Source organism: Penicillium psychrosexuale (assembly GCF_028828465.1).
Source record: "Penicillium psychrosexuale strain IBT 29551 chromosome Unknown utg000002l, whole genome shotgun sequence".
In the NCBI taxonomy this organism is placed as follows: Eukaryota; Fungi; Ascomycota; class Eurotiomycetes; order Eurotiales; family Aspergillaceae; genus Penicillium; species Penicillium psychrosexuale.
The window spans coordinates 1,567,683-1,579,929 of record NW_026643187.1 but is presented as its reverse complement, the minus strand read 5'-3'; the positions used below and the strand labels follow the sequence as shown (position 1 = coordinate 1,579,929).

At 49.6% G+C, this 12,247-nt stretch overlaps 6 protein-coding genes across 6 annotated transcripts; 3 read left to right on the top strand and 3 right to left on the bottom strand.

The window, feature by feature from the left end:
* Positions 1–460: 460 nt before the first annotated feature.
* On the bottom strand, positions 461–1,304 carry N7518_001731 (mitochondrial 54S ribosomal protein mL49; the record flags this gene model as incomplete). The annotated part of the gene is made up of 3 exons (XM_057182659.1): positions 461–511; positions 571–956; positions 1,151–1,304. The coding sequence occupies 3 exons, from the start codon at positions 1,302–1,304 to the stop codon at positions 461–463; spliced, it is 591 nt and encodes a 196-aa protein (XP_057044109.1).
* Positions 1,305–1,598: 294 nt separating this feature from the next.
* Positions 1,599–2,983, top strand: N7518_001730 (eukaryotic translation initiation factor 3 subunit E; the record flags this gene model as incomplete). Its single annotated transcript, XM_057182658.1, has 2 exons — positions 1,599–2,710; positions 2,770–2,983. 2 exons carry the CDS (start codon positions 1,599–1,601, stop codon positions 2,981–2,983), a joined length of 1,326 nt encoding a protein of 441 aa, XP_057044108.1.
* Positions 2,984–4,090: 1,107 nt separating this feature from the next.
* N7518_001729 (uncharacterized protein) lies at positions 4,091–4,604 on the bottom strand (the record flags this gene model as incomplete). Its single annotated transcript, XM_057182657.1, has 3 exons — positions 4,091–4,294; positions 4,381–4,422; positions 4,488–4,604. 3 exons carry the CDS (start codon positions 4,602–4,604, stop codon positions 4,091–4,093), a joined length of 363 nt encoding a protein of 120 aa, XP_057044107.1.
* Positions 4,605–5,903: 1,299 nt separating this feature from the next.
* N7518_001728 (ArsA family ATPase) lies at positions 5,904–6,986 on the bottom strand (the record flags this gene model as incomplete). The annotated part of the gene is made up of 2 exons (XM_057182656.1): positions 5,904–6,536; positions 6,600–6,986. 2 exons carry the CDS (start codon positions 6,984–6,986, stop codon positions 5,904–5,906), a joined length of 1,020 nt encoding a protein of 339 aa, XP_057044106.1.
* Positions 6,987–7,493: 507 nt separating this feature from the next.
* N7518_001727 (hydroxyisourate hydrolase) lies at positions 7,494–8,042 on the top strand (the record flags this gene model as incomplete). Its single annotated transcript, XM_057182655.1, has 1 exon — positions 7,494–8,042. The coding sequence occupies one exon, from the start codon at positions 7,494–7,496 to the stop codon at positions 8,040–8,042; it is 549 nt and encodes a 182-aa protein (XP_057044105.1).
* Positions 8,043–9,942: 1,900 nt separating this feature from the next.
* atfA (bZIP transcription factor atfA) lies at positions 9,943–11,768 on the top strand (the record flags this gene model as incomplete). The annotated part of the gene is made up of 3 exons (XM_057182654.1): positions 9,943–10,030; positions 10,386–11,415; positions 11,468–11,768. The coding sequence occupies 3 exons, from the start codon at positions 9,943–9,945 to the stop codon at positions 11,766–11,768; spliced, it is 1,419 nt and encodes a 472-aa protein (XP_057044104.1).
* Positions 11,769–12,247: the final 479 nt, after the last annotated feature.

Sequence of the window (12,247 nt, the reverse complement as noted above, 5' to 3'; positions counted from 1 at the left end):
AGCACTAGCATCCATAGAGTCATCGAAAATGTACAGATTGAGTGTTACAGATGGGAAAAGCAGGGGAGCAAAACAAGAAAAAAGCAGGTGGACGCCAGAAGACACGACCGGATAAACAAGAGACAAACACCAAATGAAAATGAAAAGGAAGAAAAGGAAGAAAAACAACCCGCAACGAGATTAAGGTATGCACCGAGGGAAGAGGAAGAAGAGATCAAGGAAATAGATAATATCCATCCACATCAGGGACCATCGTGAGCGTTCGTTTTTTTCTTTCCCCTCCCTTGTTTTCGACGTGATGTGATTCTTGCTCTCTCCGAGAAGTATGCTCTAGCATACCCCTCGCAAAAGAGGTATGATGATGCTTTTTGAGAGTGAATCTTGGACCGCTCGAAATATTGGTGAGACCTTCAATCGCGAGCGCATGAGATGAAATTTGAGGTGTTAGAGAAGAGAGTATTTAGAATTTCCGCTCATTGAGGAAGTTCAAAATCTCAGGTTTGCGCCAGCCCTAACCAATATATTAGTTTCTGTCGCATGACAATTGATTGCACTGTAAAGCAAACATACCTTGACAATGATATGGCCAGTCAGTTGGTTGAGACTAACATCCGGATTGGGCTTGTTTCCATCAACAACACCCAGGGCAGAAGCCAGGTCGTTGCGGAGCGCGACTAGATCGCCTTCGGTCTTCTGGAGCTTGGTGAGTTGTTTGGTACCGCCGGCCTTTGTGACGACGTAGACAGGCAGCTGATTGGAGGCAGTGCGACGGACGAAATAGGGGAGATTGGTGAGCTGCAGGGTCGGACTGGATTTCTTGTCTGATGTGGCTGGGGATGGGGCCGCTGATGGGGTGTTAGATTGTTGCTTCAGGGCTTGCGCTTGACGGCCGAGCTGAGCGAGAAAGGTACGGCTTTGACGGGTAGGAAGAGTAGGGAGGGAGAATTGAGGACGATCTGAGATGAAGGGTTAGTCATGCGCCGTTTCCTCGGTCGAAACGAAACCGACACAGCATATATGCGTGTTTTTTGTCATTTTCTTTCTCTCTTTGTTGGTTACAAGACAATACAGGACCCGAGGGTTCGGCTTTGCTCTTGTAGTTCCTAGGAGATCAAGCGATCAAAATAAGACTGAGCAAAAAGTAACGTACGTGAAGCTTTCAGCCTTGCCTGAGGACATAATGTGGAAAATGAACTACATGTCTGAACGGAAGCCACGGACTGCGCAGAGCTGACGCGAAGAGGAATGGCCGAGACCTGCTTTCGCATGGCCGAGGACGGGCTGGAGTATAGAAGAGACGGCATTTCTCGCGTTCTAAAGGACACAAAGAAAGGACCTGGTTGGAGGATATGGGGATATCAAGGCAGAGACTGGGAAGATCGGAGAGCGACATCAGATGCTCCTCTGCTCAGATTTTCTGCCACCGCTTTCCCAGCACCCACTTCCAAAAAGGGTTTAGGGCCACCGACGCCCGCACAATCTGCAAATTCTCCATTGATCGCGGTTGGCCTTTGTATCCCCCTCTAGACCCTTTACCCCCCTCTGCCATCTTTTGATATCCAATATGGCAGACAACGCCCCCCCCTACCGCGGAGACTATGCTCAGCGGAGCTGCTGCTCACCAGCCTAAGACCGCCGAGGATATCGCTTCCCAGCATGATTTGCTGCCCCGACTCATCCCGTACCTCGACCGTCACCTCGTCTTTCCCCTACTCGAATTCAGCGCTACCGGCGATGAGGAGGACAAGGAAATTACTCGGGCGAAGTACGAGCTCTTGAAGCACACCAACATGACCGACTACGTCGCCAACTTGTGGCAGGAGATCAACGATTCCGACACGATTCCCGAGGAGTTTGTGAAGAAGCGCGAGGAGGTTCTGGCCAAGCTACAGCATTACCAGGATCAGAGCGAGAAGATTTCCGAATTGTTGCAGGACGAGGAGGTCGTGGGCAACCTACGAAGCGACAAGGCCGCCAACTTGCGGTTCCTCGAGGAGCAGCACGGTGTCACTAACGAGATGGTCAACTCTCTCTACGACTACGGACGGTTCCAGTACAGCTGCGGCAGTTATGGAAATGCCGCTGAGCTGCTTTACCAGTTCCGTGTTCTGTCCACTGACAACGACAAGGTTGCCGCCGCCACATGGGGTAAGCTCGCATCAGAGATCTTGACCACCAACTGGGAGGGTGCGATGGAGGAGGTTCAGAAGGTCAAGGACTCAATTGAGACTCGCCTGTTCAACAACCCCCTGGCTCAACTCAACAACCGCTCGTGGCTCATTCACTGGTCTCTGTTCCCCTTCTTCAACCACGACCCCGCCCGCGACGTCCTCACCGACCTCTTCTTCTCTCCCGCCTACATCAACACCATTCAGACCAGCTGCCCTTGGGTTTTGCGGTACCTTGCCGCCGCTGTCATCACCAACCGTAGCCGCCCCCACAAGCACTCCGGTGTCTACCAGAAGCAATTGAAGGATCTGATCCGCGTTGTGCGCCAGGAGGACTACGAGTACACCGACCCCGTCACCGATTTCGTCAAGGCCCTTTACGTCGATTTCGATTTCGAGGAAGCACAGAAGAAGCTCGGCGAGGCAGAGGATGTGCTGCGCAGCGATTTCTTCCTTGTGTCGGCTGCCGACGCTTTCGTTGACGCTGCCCGCCATCTCATCTCCGAGAGCTACTGCAAGATTCATCAGCGTATCGATATCAAGTATGTTATTTATATTGGGAAAATAGGCATGAACAGTAGACTAACGGTTTCTTTTTTAGGGACCTTTCAGCCCGCCTCGGTCTCAACCAGGACGAGGGTGAGAAGTGGATTGTCAACCTTATTCGCGACACCCGGGTTGACGCCAAGATCGATTACAAGGAGGGCACTGTCATCATGAACCACCCCCCTCAGTCGGTCTACCAGCAAGTCATCGAGAAAACCAAGGGTGCCTTCTTCCGCACACAAGTCTTGAGCTCGGCTGTTGCAAAATAAAAAACACCCGCATGACCTTGATGTTGAAAACTGAAATTCTCTCTGTTATGTGATTTCCAACTTGTTTCTGCCTGCCCCATTTTTTTCCAGTGATCCCCCCGTGTAGGTCACAACACGGTTGTTTGGGGACCTCATGCAGAGTGGCATCCGGCTGGCGTTTTTTCGGTGGTCCACACTTATTTCTTTTACCTCTTTAGTCTTGCAGTTCTTATGCAATCACTCTCTCCCCATATGTTTACTTCCTGTGTCAGATCCTCTTTATGTATTGGCCACTTCTGACCCTGGAGGTTTACAGGGAGGGTCCCCAAAAGCAGCCAGAGACTCATGGCGCCCCCCGTCGAATCTTTGGAGGGGAAAAAAGATGAGAGATGGAGATATGATGTAGTAGGCTCTTTGATCTTAGGGTCTGATTTATCTATGCTGTTACGAATGGTCTATAGAGATGAGTGAAAGATGATGTCTTTCTTGACAATATTTGTTCCGAAGTATCCTTGTTCTCAAGTTAGAATATTATTGATACCTCGTAACTATATCATATCAGCTTTGGAGAACTAAATATATTGATTCCATTCGGGGTGTCAGCATAATACTCGTTTGACGTTTATATTCTATTCCAGCCATAGTTGAGGATCATTCCGCTTGCCTTATTTCCCCCAGCCCCAATAAATCAGTCGAGCTTATGATTTGCTATAGGCTAACAGCCTTGATCCAAAATTCAAATGTATACAATCAAATTTGACCTATAAGAGACTAAAAGGGTTGAAAGAAGGGTATATCAGAACGAAACAAAAGGCACATGCTCAAAACAGGGCTACCGCTATTGCCCACAACAGCCGCTTCCATTCCAGGATTGGTGTTCCTTTCCATCACTGGTCCATCCGGTGGCTTCTGCGATTCAAGGATTCCGCCAGGGAGCCTGGGCAACAGAGTCAAGGTTTGGATATCCATGTGGCCAGCCCCCGAGGAACGAAGGCTAAACGGAGCAGTATCAGGCCATACAAGGAGTTCCATCCTCATAATGTTCTCCGACGGAATCCTAGAGCGGAGCCCAGGGCTGGAAAAGGAACACCGAGTCCAATGGACGGAAGCAATGAAATGACATCGGTCTCAACGACCGCCTCGCGAGTCTGCAGGCCTGCGTGTTCCCGGTTGGTTAATAGGGATGATTTCATTGATGTATGGCTCAGACTGAGCTGCCGGGTTGTCGCTGCTGGGGCTAGAAGTCGAGGCGCCGCTGATGTTGTGGGTCATGCGAGTAGCTTCTTGCTTCTCATACTCTCGGGACATTACCGCGAGATCATCAATTTGTTCCTGTTCGGAGGAGTTAGTGGTGTGTAATGTTTGGTTTCTCTTTCCAATCTTAAATTCATGCTTAAATAAAGATAGGGGAAACAAACCCGCGTGAGTGGCACGCCATTGATGAGATAACCTTCGCGCCCCTGCAATGGTATCTGGTTAGAATAGGCTATATAGAAGGCGTAGTGGAAGCAATGGCAAGACATACCTGGTAGCTGTAGGGTCTGACTGTTGCGGTTGGTCCAAGAAAGTACTGGATATGGCCTAGGACAATATGTCGGGACAACCCATATCCCGGAAGCCAGTATTGTTGGACGGGAGACATTGTCAAGGCTAAGAGGTGAGGCGTCAAGGCGAGGCGAAGTAAGGGCTAGGGTTGCTAGTTCGACACGGTCCGTGCTTGGAAGCTCTGTTTGGGACTTTTGGCACAGCTCCGAAGGACGAGACTTGGAGTATAAATATGTTGGTTGATACCCTGGTTGATCGAATAAAAATCCAACCAGAGACGGAGACGAATAAGACAGATCTCTATCGGAAATGCACTAATCTCCAACCTTGATCCTTCGGAATATGGTTTCACAACAAGTCAACGGCAGAGGGGACCGCGTATCCCCCCCCTTCTTCCAACAGCACGATCCACCAGGTCGGCTGCACATAGGCAAATTAAACCAACCACTTACCCACGAATCCGGTAACTCTGGAGCGAGTCTCCACGGAAGGCGGAAAGAAGAATGGGAAACCAGGAAATCACCAGAGACGGCTCAGATTCTGCGTCCTCCCCTCGAGGGGAGGGTTCATGTCGGAACGGGGGCGGAGGACAAGAGAACCGCCTCACTTTATCGGCCAACGAGGCCCAACCCTTTTTTTTCCCTTCCTTGATGTGTGTCAATTTAGAGCTTCTGACCGTCAGGATGAAACGGAATCCTGGTCTGCCCACTTTTTCCACTCCTTACTATAGAGTAACAAGGGCCCTGTCTTGGACAAAAGTGAGGCTTGCATGGAGGAGCATCGGGCTCGAATCAATCGCAGGGCGCATAGAATTGGACTACTCCGGGAGTGTTTCCCTAAAAACGAGTACCTGTAGGAATATTTGAAAGTGGAAGTGACTTCTGACGTCTGCTTTTCTCTCACCGCAGATTTTATCAAATCTATGCAGGGCCAAATTGGTTCTTGATGCGGTGGTGTCGTGGCACCACGGATTGTGGCCGTGAGATCGCGGGGACCACTGAGCTGCAGCGAGGACATCTGCATCTCTCACTTTTGGGGCATACACTTGCTTCGAGGGCATGCATTCCGAATTGCCAAGATCATATTGTATATGGGGGTGGTCGAAACACGTGGTAGATGGAGACGAGTCTAGGGAACGATTGGAGTTCCCCTCTCGCAGATATATATTAGGTCCAATGTCATTTGACAAGGATTGTGTTGTATCTCCGATCGACCGAGATGTGGTCAAATCACAGGTCAGTCAAAATCCGACAGAATATGCATGAATTCATGTCCCGGTGCTCTACATGGGTTCCAATCTTAGTCCAGAAGGCCAACGCTTCACGTAATATTCTCTAGTCTTTTCATAATTCGTCCGACATGAGCGAAAACAAAATATCTCGCATCGACATCGCCTTTACTGCGGAGGCACGTATGGAGTCACCAACATCTCACTGAACTTCTCCAACTTCTCCTTCCCACGCACTTCCTCAACAAGCATTGGCATGCGCACCACATTGAAATCCTCATAGAGCTCCTCGATCTGATCGAGGTACTTCTTCTGCATCTTTCTCCGGGCAGTGCACTGTTCGCAACTGCTTCCTTCTTTGGGGAATAGCAGCTGGTTGACAACGATTGCGTGGGTGTCGATGTTGTAGCTGGTCAATTCCTGGATCATACGTTCCGTCTCGTAGAGCGACAAGAACTCTGCAATGCATACACACACAAAGGTGGTCATGTCTGGGTTCTTGAATTGCGTATTGACCTCGCTAATAGTCTCGCGCAACGACTCCATCTTCTGCAGCAACTCATCCATATTCTGACCCCCAGGGAGACCGCCACGAGCGCCTAGAATCGAGTTGAGCATGGGACCGAACTGGGTGGAGAGCTGGGAGAGCTTGGCGAGCGCCTTCTCGAGCACGGTGGGGAATTGTAGGAATCGAAGGGTGTGGCCGGTCGGCGCGGTATCGAACACGATGACTTCGTAGGAAAGCGACTTGACCTGTTTTAGGACTTCGGCGAAGGACATAGCTTCGTCAACACCGGGAATCTGGCAACACCAAGAGTTAGATTGACACGTAGAGGATTACGCGACGGCGACATAAGCACTTACGCTGAATGCCAGATCCTGCATCATGTTTCCCATGCCCAATCCCGCCATAGGATCCTCGCCCTGGCCATCTCCGGTGGCGAGCAGATCCTGGATGCTTCCATTGGGGTCAATCTCCATCGCGCTCAGGTTTGAGTAGCCATCGATCAGGCGGGCCTCCTTTCCAAACTTCTGGCCGAAAGCGTCGCTCAGGTTGTGTGCGGGATCGGTCGAAATGAGCAGGACGGATTTGCGAACTTTGGCCAACTGGATCGCCAGCGAGCACGAGGTGGTGGTCTTACCCACACCTCCTTTTCCTCCGACGAAAATCCAACGGAGAGTGTGTTGGTTGAGAATCGACTGGAGCGTAGGCTCCATGTCGAGGTCATCGCTATGTACCACGGCGGACATTGTGTATGATTTGTTGAAGTTCTGAATGTTGCGAAGTTGAGAAGTTGAAGGCGAAGTAGCCCCGCAAATCGAACTTTCCGGAAGACAAGACTTTCACATCATGCGCTTCAACTTTGTCATTTTGGATGTTTTCATAATTCTATCGTACAATTGGCTTGGATTCAATATACATAGTTAGGCAGGCTCCTAATCATCCTCATTCTTCTACTAATTCGGAAGGTTTCTATGGCACTTGAAGCTCTTTGTCCTCGAATCCAATAGTCGCAGTTAAGTCGTCAAAATAGAGATCATTCTATTTCCTATAGATAGTCATAAAAAGGAGAAGCGAAGAAGCTATACAGCATAAATGCGCAAGTCATAGACCCCCAATTAATAGCTGCATGGCACTCTCCGCGGCCATCGGTATCCTCCGATGAACCTTTGATAGCAATGTCGAGCTCTCCTCCTTGGATATTTCTTTCTCCCATTTTCTCTTCTTCTCCGATATTCCCTCTACCATTTGAATGAATGGACTCCCCTCAAAATAACCAACAACTTGGTCGCACCACCAACCGCCTCGCACTTTATCAGCAACAAATCTCCCCGGCCCCGCACACCAAAGACGCAAATCCAATCAAGCAACCCACCACCACCATGGCAGCGCGCGATCCCATCACCTGCCATTGCCTCAACACGCTATCAGGGACACCCGCAGCCAACCTGCCTGTGACCCTAACTCTCCTCTCCACGCCTGCATCCACCGCCAGCAGCATCTCATTCCGCGCAACCACGAACGCCGACGGCCGCGTTGCCAACTGGACGCCCGTCGGAACAGCCTCGGAGTCCGTACCTGCTATCTTGGCCGCGCTGCCTGCCGCAGACAGCAAGACCAACTGGTCTGTGCGCTTCGACGTGGGTCCCTGGTATGAGGCCCAGGGCATCGAGAGCTTCTGGCCTGAGGTTGAGGTTAAGTTCACTGTCAAGGGACGGGGCCGCGAGGGCGAGGAGGGTTGGCGCCATTATCATGTTCCTGTCCTCCTGGGTCCTTGGAACTACTCGACCTATCGGGGTTCGTGAAGTTGTGGTATAATTGAGGGTTCTTTGAGGATAGGGGAATTGTAAATATTTCAATCTTTCTAGGGCTTGATAGATACAATATCTATGTCAACGGGCTATCTCTATTGGACATGTGTGATTTCAAGCGTAAATCGTGGCTGTGGTTCCATTACTCGGTTGCGCTTCTAGGTATGTGTAGTCTTTAGGGTGCCTGCCTATTTAGGAAGGTGAGGAGAACGGCTTCCTACTGGAGATGTAATATTCATAGTCCACTTGCTCTCAGGAAGAGAGCACGTGAACCACTCTAACTACACTGAAGATCTTGTCATACTTCGGTCTTTCCTGTCTTCACCAGTTATACCGCGGAGTAAGTCATGCATTGAAGGGAGTTGATATGGCAGGCATATGCCGTTAAGAGCTTAAGTGGATAACCTCCTCTTGAAGGATGTTGCATGGGTAGCAACAGTATCTTGACTTGTAGGTTTCTGCTATACTGCTGGTGGTAATGTTTCATCCGTAATATTCTATACTATTTGATATGAGTTCGTTATTCCAAAAGACATAGTAGCTTCAATATGTATTTCAATCAAGTCAATTCCACTTAGAGCACCCTACTTCACAATGGACAGGTGATGCATATACGTACAATCAAGGTTGAAGCATACCAAGACTGTGGGGAAGTGTCTCTCCCGTTGTGGGAACAGCCTGTCCCCAAACCGATCCAATGGCATAGTGATTAAAGCTAATTTAGGCTAGATCACTATTTGTAACGATCGAAAGGATTGGCGTTCAAATTAAGATTAGCACGATGTATGCAATGAACCACACGTTCTCGCGACACTCCTAACTAGTTGGTTAATATAAGATTATTACTTCGTACCAGCTACCGGGTAAGAAAATCCCCTTTCCACATGGGATTGGCCTATTGCATCAGACCAGGGCCCGTCAGAAGAGAGTAAATAGCAATGTTATGTATTTGGGTACTGTACAACCGAGTGGACGCGATCTCGAACTTGTATAATACGGAGTATTCCGTATGAATACGACGCGTACTGGGTATCCATCCATGGATAGTTACCAGGTGGGTCGCTGATTAATAATTTTACATGGGGTTGTACAAGCTTACACATACAGATCTCGGTCAGGTACGATATAACTAGAGCCTTGCTGTCTCCTATTTGGCATCTACTACCCTGCCAACGTGTGTATAGTCTGTTTATCAACGTTCTACATATCTGAAGATCAAGATATCTAGCTAGAATTCCATGGTAGAGCCCTCACGTGCTATCGATTGCGTCATCGTTTTCACCGCATTCTACGGGTTAGCTGATATTCCTGGCCTTGGCACTGGGGAATAATGTTCTGTGATTGGCTGTCAGAGGGTGGATGGCCCACAGCGGGAGAGATTTCTGTCGTCACCGTGACATAATGGATATAATACCCAGAAACCAACCTTGGAAACTCCGTATCAAAGATGCAAGCGTCGACTTGATATTCTCGCATGTAGACTGGCAAATTAGGATTGGTATATCCAATTGGTCCTCTACCGTATGGTGAAGATCCGAGGTAAGGGTGTAAGGGTTGTAGAATGTCTGAGATAGTAGAACAACGTGGATGTGGAACAGCAGAAAAGGAACACAATAATGTGTCTCTGGTGGAGACGAACAGCCAACCTGATTCGGAGAAAGACAGTTACCGTTATTTATGCTGGATACACATAGAATCCATCCCGTTTCTGATTTTAAATACAATACATGACCGTAATTTCGTTTTTTTCATCAGCAAAACCCCCAAATTCCCTAAATTTCATCATATCCCTCTTCCCCCTACGTCACTCTCTTCCTCTCACTCTCCCTCCGACTATCTAGAAGCCATTGTTTGTTTGGCTTCACCGATTTTATATCCATTATATCCCAGCTAAATGTCTGCTCTGGTCGCCCCAGCCATATCGACTCTGCGATCAAACATGTCTTCATCCCCTATGGACTCGAAGAAGGCAGAAAAAGAAGGTTCGTGTCACGACACTTTTTTGCGCATTTCCTTCGTACTTTTGCTTTACCATACTGTGATATGCCATTTTATGGAGCTGCTGCCCTCGTTTTATGTTGTTCTGCATTAAACTTCCAAAAAAGAAAGGTCCCCTTTTTGGTTTGGTAATACGCCACTGTTCCCCGACCCTTAAATCCCCCCCGAGTCCTTTGCCGTCGCGATGACTTCACCCACTGGCGTCATTGATTTCCTCCCCACCAACACATGCATATTCCACACACAATGAAGCCACCGGCTCGATCCCAAAACCGCAGTGGTACCTATTTGCGATCGCATTAATTCTTGGCGCGTTGCTAACTCGAACCTCTCCGCCAGACTCGCAAGCCGCGTCGAAGGACCAGAAATCTAACCTAGAGACTCAGACCTCGTTGGCGCCACCTCCACGACCGGGTGCGCCTACTGCGTCTGATACTCCGGACTACTTCAATTCCATGCACAATCCTTTCTCCCTCGAGCCCAATCCATTTGAGCAATCCTTTGGAGGGAATCCGGCCGACACCCCAGGCAAATCGCTTCTTCCCTCGGTGGCTGCCCTGACTTCACCGGCCTTACCTGGCACCAGTTCGTCAAGTGGTTACAATTGGAACAACTCCCTACGCGCGGGTCCTCTCAGTCCGGCTATGCTTCCCGGGCCTACTGGCCCCAATGACTACTTCGACAGCATCGGTCGCGGCTTCCCTACCCCGAACGAGTCCTCCCTCCGCACGGGACTGACACCGGGGGGTGGAGGCTCTATGTTCCCGGCCCCCAGTCCCAACTCACAGGCTCTCTTGCAACAACTCCAGAACGGTGGCGCCACTCCTTCCACCATTGATTTCCACCGCACCGCACTTACAGCAAAGAAGAACAATTCAAATGCTCCCACCTCCAACCCCAATGAGCAGGACCAGGCGGCTGTCAATATGGAAGTGAAGCCAGCTCGGCCGGCTGACTTCACTCAGCATGACGCGGCAGATGCGGCGAACGGACTGTTCATGCTGGCCAAGGGTGGCCAGGCCAACAATGCGCCAATGAACCATGCCCAAATGTCAAATGATGCTCGATCTGCAGCTGCCCGACGTGTCTCCCAGAACACCAATGGTACCAGTGTTGGGGATGCATCTGATCGTGAATCCGCTAAACCCGCCAAGGGTAAGGGCAAAAAGAACACCAAGGGCTCTACCAATAACCGCCGCAAGGCCGAAGAGGCCCCGAAGGGTTCCAACAAAAGGGCTAAACCCAACATGGATATGCCTTCGGATATGGATGACGAGGACGAAGACGACGATGATATGAAGCAATTCCCAATGGATACCAAGAAGATGACCGACGAGGAGAAACGACGCAATTTCCTAGAGCGGAATCGGTATGAATGACCACCTTATATTCAGGAACTTGAAATGCTAATGTTTACATAGTGTCGCGGCTTTGAAATGTCGTCAACGGAAGAAGCAGTGGCTGGCTAACCTTCAAAACAAGGTGGAGCTTTTCACCTCAGAAAATGATGCCCTTACTGCGACGGTGACTCAACTACGTGAAGAGATTGTCAACCTCAAGACTCTCTTGCTGGCACACAAAGACTGCCCGGTCTCCCAGGCTCAAGGGCTCGGTCCCCTTATGATGAACGGCATTTCAGCCGGATACGATCACCACGGGTATAACATGCCGCCCAACATGGGTATGCAGGGCGGCATCCCTACACATGGCATGCGTCGGTGAGAAAACAGGCTTTGTTTCTCATCTCAAGATACCTATCTTGCTTTTCGCCGCATGTAGGAAATCCAGTTCACCGCTATACCGGCGGTTGATCTCTTCTTCCTAGGAGTTTGTTTTCCTCGCGGTTTCTTTCGGCTAAGGCTACGCCGACTGTTTTGGCATGGGCAGGTGTTAATGATCCTCACGACTCAAAAATGGACGGACTAGCTTGGTGGTCTGGAATGACCTTTTTTTGAGGGTGTGTCAATCCGGCGTATGAGATGCTTTCTTCTTTCTACTTACGGCTACCTTGAGGTTGATGTTCTTTCTGCTTTTATGACGTTCCCCTTTCCCTTGTTGTATTTTTTACCCTTCTTCGCTTTCTTTTTCTCTTTTCTTTAATCCTTGTCCTTGATGGCCCCGAGGATTTTTACCTTTCGCTTGTCTAATACTTGAGGGCACTTTGGTGCATTGTTTGTTTTCCCATTTGTGGGTTGCTTGTG